The sequence below is a fragment of the Neolamprologus multifasciatus genome, chromosome 19 (genome assembly GCF_963576455.1).
Source record: "Neolamprologus multifasciatus chromosome 19, fNeoMul1.2, whole genome shotgun sequence".
Classification (NCBI taxonomy): Eukaryota; Metazoa; Chordata; class Actinopteri; order Cichliformes; family Cichlidae; genus Neolamprologus; species Neolamprologus multifasciatus.
In genome coordinates this window covers 10,818,630-10,841,190 of record NC_140457.1, presented here as the reverse complement: position 1 = coordinate 10,841,190, position 22,561 = coordinate 10,818,630, and the positions used below count along the sequence as shown (strand labels likewise).

General features: G+C 40.2%; 2 protein-coding genes across 2 annotated transcripts; one reads left to right on the top strand and one right to left on the bottom strand.

Annotated features, from left to right (window-relative positions):
* Positions 1-351: 351 nt before the first annotated feature.
* Positions 352-9,389, top strand: gyg1a (glycogenin 1a). The gene is made up of 7 exons (XM_085143585.1): positions 352-511; positions 3,251-3,386; positions 3,470-3,644; positions 3,802-3,964; positions 5,168-5,294; positions 6,898-7,132; positions 8,508-9,389. The coding sequence occupies exons 1-7, from the start codon at positions 382-384 to the stop codon at positions 8,676-8,678; spliced, it is 1,137 nt and encodes a 378-aa protein (XP_084999711.1). The 5' UTR covers positions 352-381; the 3' UTR covers positions 8,679-9,389.
* Positions 9,390-11,501: 2,112 nt separating this feature from the next.
* On the bottom strand, positions 11,502-22,228 carry hltf (helicase-like transcription factor). The gene is made up of 25 exons (XM_085143584.1): positions 22,095-22,228; positions 21,593-21,795; positions 21,296-21,462; positions 20,770-20,912; positions 20,590-20,675; positions 20,310-20,381; positions 19,883-20,074; positions 19,706-19,780; positions 19,552-19,612; positions 19,426-19,480; positions 18,620-18,687; positions 18,467-18,514; positions 17,935-18,045; positions 17,725-17,816; positions 17,468-17,611; positions 17,169-17,301; positions 16,498-16,633; positions 15,702-15,881; positions 15,415-15,530; positions 14,884-15,068; positions 14,645-14,767; positions 14,073-14,185; positions 12,813-12,993; positions 11,832-11,912; positions 11,502-11,673 (listed from the first exon to the last, which is right to left on the bottom strand). Exons 2-25 carry the CDS (start codon positions 21,791-21,793, stop codon positions 11,530-11,532), a joined length of 2,907 nt encoding a protein of 968 aa, XP_084999710.1. The 5' UTR covers positions 21,794-21,795; positions 22,095-22,228; the 3' UTR covers positions 11,502-11,529.
* Between the last annotated feature and the right edge of the window lie 333 nt (positions 22,229-22,561).

The following is a 22,561-nucleotide window of genomic DNA, read 5'->3' as shown; positions in this document are numbered from 1 at the left end:
TCACCCGAAGGACTGCAGCGTCATCGTTTCCATGACAACGGACGCTAAATTTTCCTTTAGGATGACGTATGGGAATACTTATGATGTTTGGGACTTACACTTTCACCTTTCCATATTAATGTCAGACTGTAAACTTTATATAGTTTGCCCCATTTAATTTGATTTTTTAAAATAAATTCTCTAATTTCATTTTTATTTTAAACATATGAAAAAACGTAACTCAACATCAGGAAAATATCCATCCTTAATTACCTAACTGATTAAAAAAAAATGTAAAAAGATGGCTTTTGTCTGTGATGAAGACCATCACAAATAAAGTTTTACGGAAAGATTCAAACGTAGGGGGCCGAGTCAGCTGTCAGTGGTCACGTGACCCGGAAAATGTGGGGCTTAATTCCTGTGTTGGACTGCTCCCAGCTGCTGCGCTTCTGCCCTTCGCAGTGCAAGCCCTTCGTCTTCCCCATCACGACCCCCGACCCTTGGGTGGACACTCCTAAGCGCACCATGTCGGGTAAGAGACTGACTGACTCTCTCAGACGTTACACTGACATCGGAACCCGGTCGCACCGGACCGGACCGGAGATGAGCTGCACGAACTGCATGCCTCCTCCGAAATACCAACGCGTACTTGTCAAACTCCGGGGCTTTAGAGCGGCTGCAGCACCCGCTCCCACGCTCATGTGGTGCACAGAAGTTGCGATTTAGTGGTTTGAATGGTTGTGTAGTCATAGAGTTGCTTTGATGAGTTTCTGCAGAGGTTTGGACCAAAGTAAAGCTGGCGATGGTGAAAAGTAGCACATCCGGTCACAAGCTTCAAAATCAAAACTACTCCGTACTTGTTTGTACTTGTTTGTACAAACGTACAAACAACTACGGATCTAACAAACCGTTGTTTTTTGTTTGTTTTTTTAAATTCACCTTTATTTCAGGCAACATTAGTCCATATTAAAAAAAAAAACAACCCAAAAACTTAAAGCAGACGAAACTATCCCAAAATATGCAGACACTTGTTACAATGTTTAGAAAGCTGGAGGTGTACATTGTGTCACCACGTGTTATAACAGTCAAAGCTCTTACTGTTGAATTTATTGACTCATTCAAACGCCACATAAATTTGTACATATGCCTCATTAAGGCATGAAAAAGATTCTTAAAAAGATGAGACACCTGCAGTTTTTTCATTATTGCTGTACTGTAATTTTAAAGTAATTTTAAAACAATCGGTCTTCAAAGTTATGCTACTTTATATATACAAGAACAGCATAAATATAAGGATATTGAATACTCAGACGTGAGGTGCTTAGACCAAAATATAGCCTTAAATACAATTACTACTGTAGTTGCTCCCTATCAGCTAACATTTTTAGTCTTACATGGATGTTTAACTCTAATTAGTATGCCCATAGCTGATAAGTACATCTGGATTTCACAGGGTGGGCATGTGGGAATTCCCTGTGTTACCTAACCCACAGTCATGATTTCATCATACAAACTGTAGTGAGTTGGATGAGCCTTGGACCAAGACTGAAAGCCAGCTGTTGGCATATTTACAGTACACAAATGTGAGTGGTTTTGGCATTTTATTTTTCACCAAAAGTTTGTACATCCACTTGTAGAGAAGCATGAGGCTGTATCCATGCACTGATCAAGTGATTAGTCTGTAGCCAGAAAACTGAACAAGTTTTGATCTGCAAATCTGCTTTTTGCATTTTTAGATATATTTTTTTCTTTTTCAGTGAAAATCAGTGTACGCAGCAAAATGTAATACTGTAAACCTTTTCAGTCTGTTTTTGATTGTTTTATGGCTTGCCCTCCCCTCTACTCAAACAGGTAACAATTTTCTCTAGACTTAGACTCAGCGTCTTACGTGTGCTTTTATTTTTTTAGAAATACATTGTTAACTTCCTGTTTTTGTTCAATTAACTTCACTTTGTTTCTCAATGTGGACGTGCGCTGCTGTATGTAGGCTTGAAGTTGTCCCCTCCCCCTTCCTGTCAGTACACTAAAACATCTTTAGTGTCTCTCTGTGTGTTACTGTGAAAGTCTTAATGTGGCTAACGATTTAATATGGAACATATAGTTATATAATTACTATTATAATGTGTGTACAACACTGTAACACTAACAGTTACATATGTATGCAATTGTCTGCTTCCAGTACAGGTTACTCATGAAACAAGCAACTGCAACTCAAAGGTTTGGGATCACGTGTTCTTTAAAAGAAAGCCATACTTGTTTTCATCTAATATAATCATTGCACATTGATTGCAACAGTTCTGATTCGTTTATATCAAATAAAGACAAATGTGATTTTCGTAAACAAAGGAGGCTTTTGAGTAGACTTCACATTTTGAACTGGGTAATCATCATTCTTCACATCATACCTAGAGGTCACGAGGCTTCATGTAGCCACGTTTAACCCTGTGAGAATGCAACACATGCTTCCTGTACTGCCCTGTAGGTGAGAGAAGCCTTTCTTGTACGCTGAAACAGTCCGCTTAGAATTCCTTGAATAAGATCTTAGCAACTGTACAACACAGCCACGTGGGTCAGGTTTCTCAGAAGCCCCCCGACAGCTCATACGTTCAGCTTGATAAATGCTCTCAGCTGGCTCCAGGCCTGCTTTCCCTCAACATTGCTTGCCCCCTGTGGTTGCTAATTTATGCTCTGGGGACTCATCATACGCTGACCTTTGCATAACTGGTTTTAGGATGAATAAAATTCGATAAAATTAAATGTATTGATGCAGGAGATTACCGTAATTGCAGAAGGGGATCATGAGGCTTCAATTGATGTCTGCTTTAGAGGAAAAGTGAAAGCGGGGCCACGGGTTTAGTTGGTTTTACTCAAAATTAGTAATACTGCTTCTATTAGCGGTAATATTTTTATATACATTTATTTAAATGTGTTGGTGAAAAGGCCTTCACTAGAAAAGAAAAGAGAATCTTAAGAAAATAAAGCGAAATGAAATGCAGTCTGGAATGATAATTCACCTCTTACTTAATTTAATACAGAGCTGAATGAAAAGACCTGTGGGACCTGCTGTTGACACCTTTAGGTGTAAAATAAAATGCACTTTTTCCAGTCTTTTTGCAGAAAGATGGTATTTAAGACATTCATATTTAAAGCTGTCGGAATATATAAATGTTTTTAGCCTGTGACTGAAAGACACATGAAGTTATGGCAGTAATGTTATGATGCATTATTCTTCTGGCTCAGTGTGTGAATGTGTGTGTGTTTCCGCAAACAGACCAAGCTTTTGTGACACTGGCCACAAATGACAGCTATGCAAAGGGAGCGATGGTCCTCGGCCAGTCGTTACGAAGCCACAACACGACCAGGAAGCTGGTCGCTCTCGTGGGGCCACATGTTGCAGAACCTTGCAGGTAACGGCATCAGCTGTTTAGCCATTACCGGAGGATAAGAGGTGACATACATGCTGATGTAAATCATACCGTCTGCTTTATAGAGATGTGCTGCGCTCCATTTTTGATGAGGTGCATGTGGTGGACGTGATGGATTCAGGTGATTCAGCTCATCTGGCTTTGATGAAGCGTCCGGACCTGGGGGTGACGTTCACCAAACTGCACTGCTGGACGCTCACGCAGTACAGCAAGTGTGTGTTCATGGACGCTGACACACTGGTGAGAAAGAGATCTGTTAACAGCACAAAAACCACACAGCATTGGCTCTTTTTTTTGTAGCGATGTAAAGACACAGTGGACATCTAAAATACTTTCCTTCTCAAACCTCTCCCGTTTTCATAAATGATTCTTAATACATCTATATTTATGCATTCAGGTGCTGTCCAACATAGATGAACTCTTTGAGAGAGAGGAGTTATCTGCTGCTCCAGATCCTGGTTGGCCAGATTGTTTCAACTCTGGGGTATTTGTCTTCAGACCATCCAATGAGACCCACGAGAAGCTCATCACATTCTGTGGTGAAAATGGCAGCTTTGATGGCAAGTGAATCTGTGTAAATACATCCAAACATAATATCGTCTACAGTGAAAAGTAAGGGCCAGCTGTGGTCCTTCTTGTCTTATCGTGCTTAAACTCTAACAGCTAAACTGCAGATAAAACGTTTACAATTTCCATTATTTAACCTGCTCAGTAAAGGTGATGAGAGCTATTTCCTCATTGCTGTAGTTATATGCTCATCAAGCAAAAGGAAGGCATTCCTGAAGTAAATCTCTGGGAATCATGAATATCTGTTTAAATCACTGCTGCAATATATCGAGTAGCTGTTAACAACTTATATGGTTGAGATCACTGTTCCTGGCACCATGATGGAGAAAAATATTTATATTTTTCAGTAAAAAGTGGTTTCCAAATGTCTCCTTAGTGGCCTTGTAGGCAGCCTTTTGTGGGAATGGCTGGTGTTATTTAGTGTGAGCACTAAACACTCTCACCTCTTGAAAGTAATAGGAACTCAGACAATCTGTCCACAGAATGACTCGTTGCAGACAAGTTTGAGTATCTGAATAAACTGTGCTTTCTTTTAAAAGCCCTGGTTATATTTGGACAGTGTACGCATGAACCTGATGGAAAATGGCACCAGAATTGTTTTCAGCATAGTTTAAGTTCAAAGAGATTTTTGTTAACCTTTTTATTTTTATTTTACTATGTCGTTTCAGGAAGTCCCATATCAAAATCAATGATTTAGCTAAGGTAGCAACCAAAGCAATTCCCAAATCAATTAAAAACAAGAAGAAATCAAGTGGACGAAAGATCAAAGCTACTTCTATGATCAGAATTGATTCTGTGACTCAGTAAATAGCTAAATCATAGAAATCTAAAAAAGCTTTTGCCATATGTTGTTACTCATTGTATCTTCCCACAGCGTTGTCAGCACACCCTTTCAGCTTCTATTTTTACATGTCAGATAGGACACAGCCTGTGGGAATGTACAGAATGCAATGGTGGTGGGTATTCTTGTATCTACCATAGTGTGTGTGTCTGTGTGGATTACAGCAGTGAGAGAAGAGCGGTCAGATGAGGTGAAAATGCCAGAAACTGAATAACATCTTTATCCTTTATTAGAAAGGCACTAAATTTATATCACTAATATAAAGACTATTGTGTATTTTTGGCTACCTCTCATTGTGCTCCGTTATATCGTGAAGTGTATTTGATAATGCTTGTCTGCTTGTCTTTGTCTTCAGGTGGGGATCAGGGAGTTCTCAACAGTTACTTTAACACCTGGGCGACGGCAGATATTTCCAAACACCTCCCCTTTATCTACAACCTCAGCAGCATTGCCATCTACTCCTACCTACCAGCTTTCAAACAGTTAGTATGCAAGCACATGCGCACAGTTCCTCTTTGAAAACTGCAGAAACTAGTGGATGTGAACATGTGAGGAAATACTCAGTGCACTCATTATGTGGTTAAGGTGACATAAAACTTCCTCAAGGTCAGTTCAAATGTCTTGTGTTTGTGTGTGTGTCAGTGGTTGGGGGTTGAATTACAAGAAGCCACTGAAACAGATCGCAAGTTTTACCAAAACCTGGCTCAAATAAGAGGAACTACAGCAGCTATATATGCCGTTTCATTTCAATCGGAACCGCTTGTGTCCTTTTGGAGGAGATCGGTGGATGTAGTGTGTCGTCATGATTCATATCTTTGGATTTACAAATGTAATTGCTGTTTATTAGAGTTTTATAGGAATGTGGCAAGAAACCGTTGCGGGATGTGTGTCATGCAGCTTTTTAAGTACACACTTTAGAATCCATTGGTCATTCTTTGATCAGCAGTCACATTATCAATAAACATCTAGTTCTATTAGCAGCCATAGATGTCCTAACACGACATAACTCCATCATGCTGTTTTGAATCTTGGGGTAAACCCTCTCATTGCTTGATATTTCTCCTGTTCTCATCCAAGTAATTTTCTCCTCTTCTAGAGTTTCCACTATCAGTAGGTCTGATTACAATAATGTTTTTTCACTTTTTAGGTCCCTGTTGAGAGTTTACATGAACAGCTAACTGTCAGTGTGTTGCTTAATGACTTTTAAACCTGTGAAAATAATTAGGGACTTTTTTCTCTTGAATTTAAGAAAAGTGAATTAAGAGCACCCTTAAGTCACTTCTTCATTGCTTCATTTCAAAACCACTGTTGAAGCAATACACAGAAGCAAAGCTGTGTTCATGTCCAAATAGTTAGAAAGTAAGAAAGAGAAAGAAATGGAGGTTGACCCAAACTGGTTTGCAGTATGACTAAACTGGATCTTTCCCACTTTTAAAAAATCTTACTGGAGTTCACAAATTCTCTGGACAAAAGTACAGTGATAATTTTAATTCAGCCCTTCAAAATAAACATCTTCTTCTTGTCCTCCTTCTTTGTCAGCAAAGCCACAGTTTCTATGTTCACCACATCTTATCCCTAGCATCCTCTTCTCCCACACCAATTCTCTGCATGTCCTCCTTCACTATATCCATTAACTCCTTTTTAGATTTTCCTCTTTACCTCCTGCATTGCAGCTCCATATCCATCATCCTTTGTCCAGTATAGCCACTATCCCTCGTCTGCACATGCCTCTCTAATTTTGAGCTGTTCCTCTGATGTACTCATCTGTAATCTTGTGCATTCTGGTCATTTCCAGAATTGACAGGAAATAATCTCATGCTGTAAACTGTAGTTTGTGTGTTGCAAATTTGGTGCAACATTCTAATTTGGACATAGGTGTGAATGTGAGTGTCAACGGTTGTCTGTCTCTCTGTGCTAGACTACTGATCTCTCACAACACTCCATCCCAACTGGGATATAGTCTCCAGCACTCCCAAGAATAAGTGGAAGAGAATGGATGGATAGATGAAGTGTTTAGAGCCCTCTCGCTGCATGTTTCTCTCGCTCTCCTTTCCCCCACTCACGGTCTTCTGTTTGTTTGCAAAGGTACGGCCAAGGCGCGAAGGTGGTGCACTTCCTGGGCAAAGTGAAACCGTGGAACTACTCCTACGATCCTCAGAGCGGCGAGGTCAAAGGTCAGTCCTCACCTGACCCCTGCGTGCTGCACCCTGACTATCTGCTGATGTGGTGGCAGGTGTACACCAAATCTGTGCTGCCTTTACTGCAGAAGGCCTACGGAGACACTCCCTTCCTCAGCGGCTTTATAGAGCAGAGCAATGAGGTATGTTAACAGTTTGTGGGTCTCGGGTGTGGCTGGTGGGAATGTGATGAAACATTAATGACTATGAATGTATGTGATTTTTAGGTGTTGTAGCATGTTGCATAATCAGCATTTCCTGACTGTTTTGAAACTTCTAATTGCATAGCAACTCTTCTTTATATTGCACATATCTTTTAAGTGTGAAATTCCGTCATGTTGAGCAATTACCAAATCTTTAAATTGTTTCAATTTCTTGTAAAGCTGCATTTAAAATGCTAGGTTTAGTCATAATAGTGATAGTAAATAAGAGCTGATTGGTTCCACATTCCTCAGCACCAGACGATGTCTGTCGCTACTGATTTCGTCATTCCTCTCAGCAGTGCCACAACTGCATGAATAGCTTACTGTCATCAGTGAGTCGTGCTGGGATCTTCAACTGTTTAACACAGAATAGCAGGAAGTTGTCGTGCAGTCTGTAAGTCACAGCACTGTAGTGAAATAGCTCTGTCACAAAGGAATGCTGCCAAAAGCCTGTGGCTTTGCCCTGAAACTGTGCCATGTTGTCTCACACTTACATGTTTATACAGACAAGCAGGAGGAGAAAGGGAATTTTCCATTTGCTATGACTAACTTTTTAAGACTCTAGTGGTGTAGTTCTTTAGATCTGGACTTGGATCTGTTTTATTTAAAGAAGTCCAGACGCTTTTCTTTGCAAGCTTCTTTGACTACAATGACCTGGATGACTGAGAACCTTCAGACATCTGTTTTATTTGACATTTTTATAGAAGACTTTAAATGATGAGTAGAAATTCGACGCAATTTTTGATCCAGCTGCATTAATGACAGTATCAAGAAATCTCACTAAAAAAGTGATTAGAATGCATGTTTAAAGTTTGATATTTGAAGATTTTTCTCTTCATACTCATAATTGTATATCTATGAGTATGATAGTCTGAAAGGATTATGATGTGTAAAAAAACAAACAAACAAAAAAACTAAATTAAGGGGAATAAACTGATTGGAGACTGTTGTGAATCAGGAAACAACTTCTGGTATTAAAATATTTGATTAAGTTATAAATTCTACCTGATTCTTCCACCTGATACAGTTTATTAAGTGCACATCCAGCATCTAGAACTGTTTATTTTTATAGTGTTATGATAAATTATCTCAGAAAATAGTACTACTCTTATCTCCTGCAAAATGTCTCGTTTATATTTTTACTGTCCTTAAGAAATGCCTGCACGTACCAAACGTGTCTCAAGGCCAGAAAAGAGCAAATTCCTCTGTGCAGTAATTCCAGCGGAGCATGGCCGGGCTTGAGGAAAGCAGTCCTTATAAAGTATTGCTCTAGTTTCACTTGATGATTCATTCATTCACTCTCCATGTCACGCAGGGTAAGCTTCACGGGAATGTAAGAGAGGAGTCGGTGTCCTCTCCTCTTTCTGTGCCTCAGAAGATTTCATCGTCGGAGCGGAAGCAGCGTTGGGAAGCGGGCCAGATCGACTACATGGGTGACGACTCATTTGCCAACATCGAGGAAAAACTTAACTCTTTCCTAAAGTAGTGGGCGACCGAGGGAGCGTGACGGACACTGGTTGAAGCTCTGTGAGGTTGGGTGGGGGTGGAAGGTGGGAGTGTAAACCGCCACTCAGTGAATCACAGGGGCTTGATTGGCAGGTGACTGGATGAATGCTTCTGAGCAAATTTCGGTCTCCACCTCTGCATCCTGAGAGGGTTAAGTGTGACAAAAACAAAATTCCCATGCACTCCACCTTCCACTTTTTTTTCCTCTTAAAGGAAAAATTGGACATTTTAGGATAAATTACTTTCTTGCTGAGAGTTAGGGGAGAAGATTCACATGGTTTTATAGTAAGTGTGAAGCTATAGCAGCAGCTGACCAACTAACTCCCTTAGCACAGATCACACGTTATTAAGTGCTGTGTATATTCTGAGATGTAATTTAGTTGCATAGCTAACGGTACAAAAAATATGTAGAGAGAGATATTTTAAAGAATCCTAGAGATGTGTATTGTCTATCTGGAGTATTACAGTATAGTAGTATAATGGAGAATTTGTTATGTTGAAAAAAACAAAGCTAAATCCAGTATTTTCACTGATCCCTTACATTAGCAATGAAAGACAGAGGTTGTGGACCTCAGCTTCACCCCATGCAAACATTTTAAAAGTCTGGGTAGAGACTGAACATGTATTAATTTGTATAAACTATCTTTGGAGATGCTTTTTACAACTGAAATTAAAAAAAAATTAAATTAAATTTTAACTTTCTTTTCCATCCTATTTACCTGCCCAAGGTTATGTGACCCAATCGCCAAGTGATGTATCGAGGTCACAAATATTGAGTGGAAGCTGCTAGTCTGTGTCCAAAGTAAACAAAGACTAGCGATTGATTAGAAACTCTCTACAAAAGCAGAAGTGTAAAGAAACAACGGTTCTGTTTTATAACCCTGTAACGTATCAATTTTCTTGGCCAAGCACTTTGAGCCACATATATACATAAACGCTGATTTTTATTTTTTCTTTAGTGTTCACAGATTAATTTTATGATGAGAAAATGAACTGCAATCAATGGACCTCCAGGTGCTGGTTGGTCAGTTGTGTTCTGGCTGTTTCTCCAGCTCCAGTCTTCATGCTAAGCGAGGTTATCCAGCTGTGTGGAGCAAATCCTCTCACCAAACTCTTGACAAGAAAGAAAAAAACTGTAGCTACCCCCTAAAATGTCTGTTCCTTTTAAGTGCACCTGTTGAAAACGGACTCACAGTTCCGAGTCTTCCTGATCTTTGGAAAATCTGAGCAGCTCAGCAGAAATGCAGTCGCTTCAGGATTTTTCCGTCTATCCTACCGGCAATAAACCTCTGTCTAAACCACTTTAAAGCAGATATGCAGACAGTTATTAAAATCCCGCTTTACATGACAGTTCACCTCACTGGAGTGCACAGATGAGCGTTCCTGTCTGTGCCTCTGACACTCACCAGCTCCCTGTGACTTCAGCTTTGTGTTGTCTGGTATCGTATTAGAGCAAGACGTGTTGTGTTGTATTTGCATGGCACAGAGTTAAAACATGGATCAGTAATGAGGTGCTTCCACCCACATCTTCTGTTAACAGTCAGGTTTGTCTTGTGTTTTCATGGGATTGAACCATAGCACACTCGTCAGACATCTGTTACCGTCTATCCGTCTCCTGCATGTACGTCCCTGTCAAACTTGCATCAGTGCATCTGTGCCATTAACTGGCTTCCTTTCTGTAGTGTAACCAGCTGCCTTATTGCTGTTCACTGTTTACAAAACCTCACTTACTGTAACTGCTGCTAGTAGCACAACAGATTGAACGTTGACTCCGTCCCTTGCTGTTGCCAATACCCTCTTTGCTTCAATCCTGCCGAGTGCCCCTCAAAACTGTTACCCACAGCTGTTAAGTAAAACACTCCTAAAACAAGCTGGCAAGGTTAAGGGAGAAGCCCATATGTAGCTTTCTGGGTTGCAATTGTAGTGACGTGAGTTAGTGCACATCTGTCCTGTTTCCTAGCTGTTAGCTGTACATCCCTCTGAAAACTCAAATAAAAAAAAAAACAAAAAAAAAAAAACACTTTTAATCCACCTCGTGTTGTTTAATTTTTACTGTACTTGTTGGATGTAGTGCTGCAACTGTGCTATTTGATTTCTGTCAAACATCAAGGCTGTGGAGAATCAAGTGTAAACAGCCAAAATGTCTGGTTTTATATTGACTAAGAGATTTGGAAACTATTTAAAGCTACATTTTATTTTGGAAACTAATCCATTTTAGAGGTTGGTTAGATGGTTCAGACGTTTACTGAACATGCTGCCATCATTTGTTCTACTTTTCCTTTACGTGGTGTGACAACAGATTTTTTTCTTCATTTAAGTTTTCATTTAACATCTGGAAGCTGTTGTATTTACAGTTATATATAGCAGATACAGATGTACTACATCAGTCATGTGCATTTCTTTAATTTTAGAGTTATAAAAAAACTCAAAACACTCTCACAACTGTTCAGTTTTGTATGGGGAAAACTGAAAAGTTAAAACTGTTACAAGGTAGTTAGGTTTGTCCAACCTTCACCTCCTTTAATTATTAACCTTAATCTCTTTATCAGCCGCTTCCAGTAATCAGCACAGTATTGGCTTGTTAAAACATGTAAATCAAGAGTAGCAGTTGCTAAACATCACAGCTGAATAATATGAATGCTTGCCAAGTGGTACGTCCTGCATCTTTGTATCAAAATGGTGACTTAAAAACCGTTGAGCACATTTATCATCAACAGAAACTATGCCTGACCATGACGAACGAATACACAATAACTGATGGTTACGGTTCAAATGCAAATCGTTGTTTGTAACTCGTGTTAACGCTTCAGTTCAAGTCCAGTACCAGACGTCTACAGCTCCATCAGAGCTACGATGTCATCAATGCGAGATGTCTTCCTGTCAGTGTTGGTGGATCCGAATGCCTTCTCCATCAGGTCCTGTTTCTTCCTCTGGATCTTCACCATATTCTCCTCCACTGAATCCTTCACAATGAACTGCAGCAAAAAAACCACAAACATGGTCACATGATTAGTTCTCTAGTAATCTAGCATCTTTTTTTAAATTTAAAAATAAACAAAAAAAATATCACTCATCAGAAAAAAGCAAAATATGTCTTTCCAATACTATAAATAGTGAGAGCCAAATTACTGACCTTAGTGACTACAACTTTCCTTTTCTGGCCCAAACGGTGGCAGCGATCAATGCACTGCTCTTCAGTAGCTGGGTTCCATGCCTAAGACACAAACACAGAGAGAGAGAGTTCACGGTAACTGAATATGCAATATTTATTCCTGAAAACCTTCTATGACAAGATAGAGTTTGAGATTTCATTCTTAGCGATCGTCTTTGTCATCCTTGTGCACAAACATCTAACGGGATGTAATGAATGCTGAGTAGTGGTGCACTCTGATGCCATTTTGACTTGTCATGCAACCCCCATGACATTGCTAGCTACATCGGTGCAACCAATGCAGCTTGCTGGGCTAGGCTGGAGGCACAAATGTGCAAGTAGGTCAGCCTGTGAAACATTAATGACGCCACAGGGATTCCCCGCTGCAACAACTGAAAAAGATCAGATGTTCTGCAGAAAATCTACCATCACTTTATTTCAGTTAACTAATGATTTTTTTTAAGCAGCAGAACTGATCATTAATAAACTTCAGTGAGTCAAGCATCCATCCAGTGTGAATATAGATGATTGTGGCACAGTGTTGGCATCTGCACAAGCAATGACCAGTGAGCATTACCTCAACATTATCCTTAGGTGGTAAAGCAAGCCAGATCCTGATGCATACCAGTTCTATCAGTTTAGTTATGAGATAAGAGCCCAAGTCCTGACCTAGTCACACAGCCATGTATGGCATGTGTGTTGTTTTCTTTTTCCTTTCATTTTTTTTAATGATTAAAAAAAGATGAACAAACTTTAATTAATGTTCAGAGACCTGTTCCTCGCCTATTCCAGTCAGTCTACCTCTACTACATACACCAAAGAAAATCTCAATCTTTGATAACATGATTCCTAGATGTTGTCAATTTGTTACATAACTTAGTCTTTGGCCACCAACCTAAGTATGCTGTCTCATGCATATAACCATGTGGTTGAATGTTTGCTTCCACCAGGCTTTGTACTTACGGGGTCCATGAGAAAAACGTGAGAGGCAGCGGTCAAGTTAAGCCCCACTCCTCCGGCTTTGAGTGACAGGAGCATGATGGTAGGGCTGTCGGCCGTTGAGCTCTGAAACTCCTGGATGACTTGAGTCCTTTTCTTCTGGGTCATGGTGCCGTCCAAACGCACAAAACTGAAGCCATGCTCTCTGGTGAGGAGGAAACACTTCCACGATGACCAATCAAATAAAATATTTAATACACTCAATTACATTTACACCACAGTCTGTATGTTTTCAGTGCTTGTTTCTATCTTGCAGCAGATAAATCAATAGGCTTTAAAGCAATCATTAATAATAGTAAAAGTAAATAAAAAACAATGACTGAAATGATTAGCTGAATTTTACTGAAATAGAAAACACATTTAGAGCTTCCTTCATAAATTTTATTTATTGCACTGTATTTTTTCCCTGGTCATCAAAGCCACAGCTGCTCCTACTCCTTTTTGTTTTGGCTGCTCCCTTTAGGGGTCGCCACAGCAGATCATCCGCCTCATTTTCATCCTACCCCAGCATCCTCTTCTGTCACACCAACCAACCACCACCAACTTCCTTTTTTCTTCCTGCTTCCATATCCATCATCCTTTGTTTAATATATCCACTAACCCTCCACTAAGCTACATGTCCAAAGTATCTGAACTGTACTTCTCTAACTTTCTCCAAATTGCTCTCATATAACCATTTTTTGTTCATTATGGTCTCTGCCAATGAAAATCTTGGCATTTTTAGCTCAGCCTACTGCTTTTTGTTAGTACCAATGTCTCCAAACCATACATTAAAGCATGTCTCACTACTGTTTTCACTCTTACACTCTCTTATGTGCAGTGCGTTGATGTGGAGGGTTGATCCCAGGTATTTAAACTCATCCATCTTTACTACCTCTGCTCCTTGCATCTTCACCATTCCTCCAGCCTCCCTCTAATACGAGAATACGAACATGTATTCTGTTTTGCTTCCACTGACTTTCAATCCACCAGCTACCTGCTCTCACTTAAGATCACAATGTCCAAACATCATAGTCCACGGATACTCCCGCCTGATCTCATCTGTCAACCTGCTCATCACCAAACAAACAAGATTGGGCTCAGTGCTGATCCCTGATGTAAGCCCCTCTCCAACTTAATCCCATCTGTCACTCATACTGCATACGTCAGCATTGTCTTGCCATCCTCCATCAAAGCCACAGCAATCACCGCAAATCCTGAATCTATGATCTTAGTGTTGTTTACCTGAGTGGAGTCTCCAGGATGGTGAGGAAGCGTGTAAACTGAGAGACGACCAAACACTTTATGCTGCTGTCTTTAGATCGCAACCTGAGCAGATTTCCCATGAGTGCTTGCACCTGCAAAGACACAGATTTTCACACGGCACAGAACAAACCCATTTTCCACCCCTGCCAAATCAAAACCATGGAGCTACCTGCTTGCTTTAAGTTTTTGGCACCACCTCAGCTAAAGTTGTGAAAGAGAACTAATCTGCTCTATTATATACAAAATATCAGACCACTGATTGCTTAGAGATTAGCAGTCACTTGAGTCTCCATGTGTGCACCCTGGGCTTAATGACACAAGGTGTGATGAACAACCACCTGCTGAGAATCAGAAAAACCTTAACCTTGGTTATATTCCAGTGTTTGTGTTCATGTTCTGTTTGATATAAAAGTACCCAGTACCAAAAGCAAGCGAAGACTAGCTGAAGCTTTACCACGTGTTGAAAATTAAGCTTAAGGGATGGCTCCTGATTTAGGGTCTACTGAGTGCGTTTGTTATTTTCTCCTACTTAATTTGAGTGAAGTGAGTACCTTTGAGCTTGTCCTCCACCTCTCAGGCTTTGTAATATTCTCTTCTTCCATTTCCTCTTGTGGAAACTCCACCAGTTCACTGGTCTTGATTTCACCTCGACACAGAGGACAGTGCGCCACCTCCTGTGCCAACATATGGAGCATCAGCAAAGAGAGAAATATGAATTTAAATTAAACTGAATATGCATTTATTTTATGTAGAATGACAGCTAATTTACAAATGCCTGATGCACATATACCTGTCCTGAAGTGCTGATGACCTGTGCGATGCATGGCCGGCAGTATACGTGGGCGCAGTGTGTAATGACGGGCAGACGGACCGAGTCCAGACACACGGAGCACTCCTCATCAGAGCCGCTGGCCAGCACCAACCGCAGCTTTTCGATGAGACGCTCCCGCAGCTCTGCCGGCGTTGCTGCAGCACCTAAAGCCAGAAAGTGATGAGGAGGAAAATAAATAATCAAACAAAGTAATTGGAAAAAGGAGAAACATTTCTAATGTTTGTATTAATACAAGTACTTGTTTGACTGATTATCTCAGAACAGGTAGTGTTAAGAAAAAGCAGCAAAGTCAACTGTTTGCCTAAAGTGTCTTTATATTTTAACTCAACACGTTAGAGCTCAAGATAGCAGCAGAACAAAGTAAAAAAATCCTAATTATCAAGCAAAAAACAACAAAATCCCCACTAATGAGTTTCCTCATTGATAAGGTTGATCATCGAGTGTTTTCAAAAGTTTTGATCTCGTTAATCCACAAATTTCAGATTTTACCTAAATCTGAGGACATCTTTGCCAGCAGGTCAGGGTGGCAGCAATGCTGTCGGAGCCTCATGAGAATGGCAAGCACATCAGCATAATTCCTCAAGACTGTACCTTCAGCTACATATCTGCAAAAATGAACGTAAAATCGTATTTTATTATAACATTTGACATGAATGGATGAATCAGGAGTCACATGTCCCGTCAAATAATCTCACACAGGTACTTTCTGTCTTAGCAAAAACACTCGTCACTCTCAAGCATGCTTGCGCAAGTACACTGACACGCTCCACACGTACCTGCCAATGGTGTTTTTTCCTTCAGTGCGTGCCAACTCGTACTCCTCCCTCTCTGGTTGGCTGAGCTCTACCTGCTCCACGTAGACTTTCTTCTCAGGCAGTGACACCAGAGGCCGCCCGTTCACCTCACTGTTTTTGGTCCGTCTCAGGGTGATGCACTTCACTAGTGTCTGAAGGTGTCTGCACACAGTAGCAAGTATCACAGACTAATACTGTAAGGTGTCTGATTATTAATGGTACTTTATAACAAATTCTTAAAAAAAACCAAAAAACTTTATCATACCCTCACACAAAATGCGGGGCATGATCTGCGGTGCCACTGCAGGGGAGGCGGGCGCACCTGCATGGCAACCGCAATCACGCCTTCCGGCTTAAAGTCTGTGCTGACTGACTGTTGTTGGTATATGTCCAGCAGTGAGCTGCAGAGCTATAATAAAAGTATGCTGAAAAGCATGAACGAGTAGTCAGGTCTGTCGTGGATCTTTCACAGTAACGTGAAAGTGATTCTGGCAAAGTGATTTTGATTAAAAACTTGGATACGAGGCTCTCTGTACAAGAGATTAGACCCTGGAGCTTTAAGCTTTTGTTTGGACAAAGAAAAACTTTAAAAGTCAAGAAATGCAACAATGAGCAAGGAGTAGGGAACACAAACAATATTAAAATTAAAGTAAGGAGACACAAGCAAAGCAAATAGGCTTTAAACAGAAAGATTATTGCTACTCTTAAGTGAATGGCACCCTCTGCAGGATTGATGCGGTGCTGCGGTCTAGAAGTTAAAGGATCTCTGAGCACTCACTGCAGGCCGGCCCTGTCTCCCTGCGTAACGGGTCTCTGGATCACTCTGTTCCACCACTCTCTCGTATCAAAGGGCTTCAGACCCAGGAAGGCCACCAGCATCCACAGATCCCTCACACTGTTCTGGATGGGAGTACCTGAAGAGAAGGAGGAAGAGGAATGAGTGTGCCTGTTTACTACATATTCAACAAACATAATGGCGTACCGTGATGTCGTCGAGGATTTGTTTATTTAGGTATTTACAGTTGTGGTGTTAAGATCTATCAAACCAAAATCATTCTGTGATGTAACAGAAATTACCATAATTTCTGTTATTTTCATTTTGTAGATGAAGACGCTAATGAAACAGCACAGAATGGTCACAATTATGGTATTAGTTTAGAGCTGTCTACTGTGCCAGTCTACATAAATACACATTAAAATAAATGCATTGCAAATAAATGCAAGTAGACACTTTAAAAACTGGTTTAACAAAGTTTATATTTTTTATGAGTCTAAAACAGTTCATCTTCAAATGTTATACCTATAACAAATTTACAGAAAATATTAAATATTTTAAAACTTGTATCTCCTTGAATTTCATTTCAGACTTTTAAATGACCAGTAGAAACCCTGCCATACCATCGCTGTCATCTGTTGAAATCTGTGTGTGTGTATTTAGACATGGGATACCTGAAAGAATCCAGCGTCTCTGAGCTTTCAGGTCAAGTACAGCTTTACTCATCTGTGCATTTGGGTTTCTTATGATGTGTCCCTCATCTAGCACAACCCTCAGCCAGCTGATCCCATGGAGGGGACTCTTATTCTGAAAGGAAATCATTATAGTACATTAGGGATCTCCTAAGAGAAAAATCCAGTCCAGTTACTTATCAATTATTTTTAAAAAATGTACCCAATGGCTGGATTATCTTCAGTTTTAATTTGTGAGAATATTTCAGTCCACACTGCAACACATTTGTGTATATACTCACCCCAAAATCAGAAGAGAGGACATTGTACGTGGTGATCACTACATCCTGAGAGGACAGAAACTTTTTACTCCTGTTTCTCTCTGGACCGTAATACAAATACACATTCAGCTTCACATTAGGGTCCACATGCTGCTCAAACTGGTCCTGCATAAAAGAAGAGAGGAAAATGATGAAAAAAATATACATTGCTTAACTTTAATTGTAGCCAATTGTTATGGCATGCAAAAATACAGTTCTTTCAAAGTGTGCCTTCTTACCAGCCAGTTACTGAGCACAGAGAGGGGGCAGATGATGAGAGTTGTTCTTGCTTTTAAGTCATCTGTGCTTTCAGCAATGGAGGATTCAGCACCTGCACATGTAAAAAAAAAGAAGCCCAAATCAAACATTAAATGACTGTCCAAGTTCTATTTCTTTAAACAGAAATATAAACATAAAACACTCAATAAAAATGCACTGTTGGAACTCACTCTGAGTGAGACTGGACTTCTTGTCTGTTTTCTTCTTTTTTGAGCCTGTGCCAGATGTTGAGCCACTCAGAGCTGCAGCAAAGTCCAGATCCTCAAACAACACCGATCCCTCTGCACCAAGAGCATACAAGTCAATAATTTTACTCACAGGAAATGATTATTAAGAGTGTTTAGAAGCAAAACAAGAAATCAGTTCAGTGCAATCATGCATCTACTTTCTCATCAGTAAATGGACTGGTTCTTTTAAAGCATTTCTCTACTCTATCTGAGCACTCACAGTTATACAACATGCCTCATTTGCCCATTCATTCTACCCAAGTTCTTTCTATCGTACATTCACACTCATTGCACAGATTCACATACACTGTCTGTAAATCTGTGCATCTTGTAGTTCAGTATCTACCCCAAGGATAATTTGGCATGCAGACTAGAGCAGCCATAGATCAAACCACCAACTTTCCAATTAGCAGATGATGTTCTATACCTCCTGAGCCACATCACAAGTACACAGTTCTACGGGTTACAGTTATACCTTTGCTTGGTTTTCTCTTGGTTGCTTTCATCTTCTCTTTGCTCTTACCTGTTTAGTGGTCAGGTTAAGGTTAAGTCAGGTTAAAAATGCAAGTAAGTCACAAATGCACAAACAAAAGTTTTAAAATAAACACGTGGAGATGACAATTCTTACTTTTCTCTGACTTATCTGCTGCCTTCACTGCATGTGGTTCATCAACACAGATCACCTCCTCCTGGGTACTGATTCACACAGGGGAATTGGGTCATGAGCTAACACAGAATATAATAGTGCAGAAAATAGATTCCCAATTCCAAAAAGGTTGTGACACTGTGTAAAACGTATATAAAAACAGAATGCAATGACTTGCAAATCTCTGGAAAAGCAAGTGGTACTAAAAAGAAAGCTGGGGGAATATTTAGCAGCTAATTATGTTAATTAGCAAAACATCAGTAACATGACTGGGCATAAAAAGAGCATCTTAGGGAGGCAGAGGGTCACCAATCAGCCAAAAACTGTCTACAAATTGTGGAACAACTTCAAAATAGTGTTCCTCAATGCAAAATTGTGAAGACTTTAAATACCTTATTATCTGCAGTACATAATATCATCAAAAAATTCAGAGAATCTGGAGAAATCTCTGTGCACAGGCTAAAAATCGTTATTGAAGTCTGTGATCTTTGGGTCCTCAGCTGGCACTGCATTAAAACAGACATTATTTTGCCACTAAAATCAATGCATGGACTTGGGTAAGATTTAGTGCCTGTGGAATTGGAAGCGTGCACATTGGGAAAGGCATCATTAATTTGAAAGGTGTATGGATGTTTACAGTTTTGTAGAGGGGATGCTCCACAGTGGTAAACATGGCCCTGTCCCACTGTCCCAGTTTATTTTTGAGACATGCATTTTACGCTGAGTCCCAACATTTTGGAATTGAGGTTGTATAATTTGAGTGAAATGTACATCAATAATACACTCACAGGTTAGAACCACTTGATGTGCCACTCACTCCAGCTCCACCTGCACTGCTGCCTCCTGAAGCAAACACACCACATGTTTTATTTAATTTCGACAAAATCATAAAATGTGTTGAAAGTTTTCAGTACCTTCCAGTGTCAGGGCCATTTGTGACATCGTTTTCGATTTAATGGACGAAACCTTCTCAACCTGCACACATATAAACACACATTTTGTAATCGGTGAAAACATATTACTCATGAAGCATATTGCCTAAAAAGACTGCAACACATGCCTACTTACACATTTCTCCACAGGCAGCGGCTTTCCTTTGTGAAAATTGGTGAGAATCAGTGCAATTACAGTCAGAGTTTTACCCTAAAAGAAAGGAAACAGTGCAATATATGCTGACTGTGGATGCTGTTAGAATATGATCACGTGATGTGTGCAGTTAAATATGTGTATCTGTGTGTCACCTACCAGCCCCATGTCATCTGCCAGTATGCCTCCACGAACCCTCTCTGGTAGCTCTTTGGCAGAGAAACACGTGAGGGTGTTGTAGTATAGCTCGCCTCTCTTCTCCCAAAACGGCGGCAGGGCAGCTTTGTTTTCCCTCGCGCACATCCAGGACAGCGCCTGCTTCTGATGGAGCAGGAGGGGAGTAGCCACAGACTGGAAAGAGAGACGGTTGTATGTTAAACACTAAAGCTGCACTCCAATATAAAGAAAAGCGAAATGTAGTGACAGCTTGGAGAGAAATACAAAACTCTTTCCTTAACTCCAGTATAAAAAAAATAAAATGATCTCAATCATTGCGTTTAACTGTTGTTTATGAAGTTTAAAAACAAACATATTGCAGACAAAAGCAGGTAATAAATAAAAACAGATAAACAGATTAAGTACCTACCACAGCAGCTTCTTTCTCTCCATCCTTACTCTCCATCAACCCTTCGAAAAGGTTATCAAATGCATTTTTTAGCTGAAAGGAAAAAAATATAAGTAAAAAAACATTGTTTTCAACACAGATACATGTTGGTCCATCCCATGAGTTTGTTATTTATTTGCTTGTAAGGTGTCCTTGAGTGTTTTCGGACCTATAAATAAAATGTATAATTATTATTATTATTTTATTATAAGCTATAAAGCCTTACAGAGTACTACTAAAACATTTAATGTAATTTATTTACCTCGTCGGCAGTTAGTGCAGTGGTCACACCTTTTTTTGATGAAAATGCACGAGCATCTTGACTATTATACCACTGCTGATTGTCGCCTGAAATCCAACGCATGCAGGTAAATGAAGAACCACGATCATACACACACATTAAATTTGAGTAAATTAAGTCCAGCGATTGTGCAGGGCATACCTTTCAGTTTGCCTCCCTCTGTGTTTAGCTTATATCCTCGGCGTGACATATGTTCCAGTACAGAATTTTTACTCTCTTCTTTCCCCCAGAAGGACAACATCACCGGCATGGTGTAGGTGTTTTTCGTCCCTGAAAATACCACCCTGAAAAAGTAATGAGAAGTGTATTAGTACACGTAGGAAATTACAATTTGCCAACATTAATCCTCTAATAATGAACATGCGCCTCAGCTCAATGTCACTTTGACAATGTCATGTCTGGTTTTGCAGATTTGTGCAGGAAGATGCCCTTCCTGCACAACCCCAAAGGGATTTGTCTCTTCTCTTGGAAGCAAACCACAGATCCTACATTTGTTATCCAAAACAGTACACTATAAGGAATATATGTACAAAAAAAGGAGTAAATGGTTTGATTAATAATGTGATTTTAGTGGTCTGCAACACCTGAGTACTTTTGTTTAGGGGTTCAAGTAATGATAGTCCTATTTTCTGAAAGGGAGAATAGTCTCGGGCACATAGCAGCTCACCCTTCTACTTTAGCTATGTTGTTGTCCATGATGTAAGCCATTGCTGCTGCCAGCTCCTTCTTGATGTGTCCGACTTGATTTCCGTAAATGTTGGCAACCATCACTGCGTTGCGGTCATATGGATTCTGAGGCTGCCGCACTAAACCGACCATCTCCCCTTGGTTCACCTGTCCAGAGAGTAAAAACACCTTTTGCTTTTCAGGTTTCTCTACATGTTTCTGACCTGTGTGGTAGAACTGATCTGTGTTGTCTCCTCTGTCCACTAGAGGAATAAAAGAGACCCTGACTGATCCTCACCACCCCTGAGTAATATCTGAGGCCGACCACGGTTCCCTTGAGCTGACCAAACAGCACGCTGCCGTCTGCATCGGGCTCCTCAGACGCTGCAGCTCTGATGGCCTGTGAGAGAGTCTCTGCATTGGATTCATGGCGATCTGTGAAGAGGTCCACCTCACTGAACCTGCCCCAACCAAACTTCCACCTGCGGTTGAACTGCATGACTGCACCAGAGATGAAAGAACATGAGTTTAGATAACAGAGTACTCTGGACTGATGTGATAAGATAAGCTGCAGACTGTAACGACAGAAAATATGCATTCTAAATTCGAGGACACGCAGACGCAGAAATAGCACGTAAACAGTGGGATTAAACTATAATATAAATAACAATATAATAAAGTTAGCTTCTCAACCTATACCTACACACAGACGTATAAGCTATTAAGAGTTAGCATGTGTAGTGTGTCCATACAAATAAAAGACTGTTACAGAGTGTCGACATGAAACAAATCGTTCTTACTGTTTAACTTCCTCTCGGCGAAGACTGTAGTTTGTTGTTTTTGACGTATTGTGTTGACGTTTGAGCTACTTTCATCTGCTGCTTATTCAAAAAGTAAAAACGGCTTTAGTTGCTCTATAACTTCCGGTACTACTTTTCAAAATAAATTATTATTTCGTTTAAAAAGATCGCCCATTAAATAGACATTTTTATATGAGCGCATTCACGTTTAGTCATCAAATGAGTTGTAAAATAAAAAGAGATTAGACAGCGATTAGACAGCGATAACCTTATTCAAGACGCCTCTCATCCTGTATCAACATCCTGCTTTACCACCACCAAAACCATACACCCAAATAATACACATCACTTGACAGGTTGCGCCATGCTTTGGGGCCTACATATTTTCTTTCCCCTCTACTTCTACAGAGGAAATCAGAAACGAAACCAGCAAAATACAGTGGAGGATCTGTGTGTTGGTCCCCAGT

What these genes read in the sequence shown, in the direction of transcription:
- gyg1a (XM_085143585.1), top strand. Translation starts at nt 382, where the DNA reads ATGTGGGGCTTAATTCCTGTGTTGGACTGCTCCCAGCTGCTGCGCTTC. An exon ending in TCCTAAGCGCACCATGTCGG is followed by an intron (nt 512 to 3,250) that starts GTAAGAGACTGA and finishes TTCCGCAAACAG; the next exon opens with ACCAAGCTTTTGTGACACTG. An exon ending in TACCTACCAGCTTTCAAACA is followed by an intron (nt 5,295 to 6,897) that starts GTTAGTATGCAA and finishes TTGTTTGCAAAG; the next exon opens with GTACGGCCAAGGCGCGAAGG.
- hltf (XM_085143584.1), bottom strand. Translation starts at nt 21,793, where the DNA reads ATGCAGTTCAACCGCAGGTGGAAGTTTGGTTGGGGCAGGTTCAGTGAG. An exon ending in GGTGGAGGACAAGCTCAAAG is followed by an intron (nt 14,186 to 14,644) that starts GTACTCACTTCA and finishes GTGTCTTTGCAG; the next exon opens with GTGCAAGCACTCATGGGAAA. An exon ending in ACGTTTTTCTCATGGACCCC is followed by an intron (nt 11,913 to 12,812) that starts GTAAGTACAAAG and finishes TTTGTGTCTTAG; the next exon opens with GCATGGAACCCAGCTACTGA.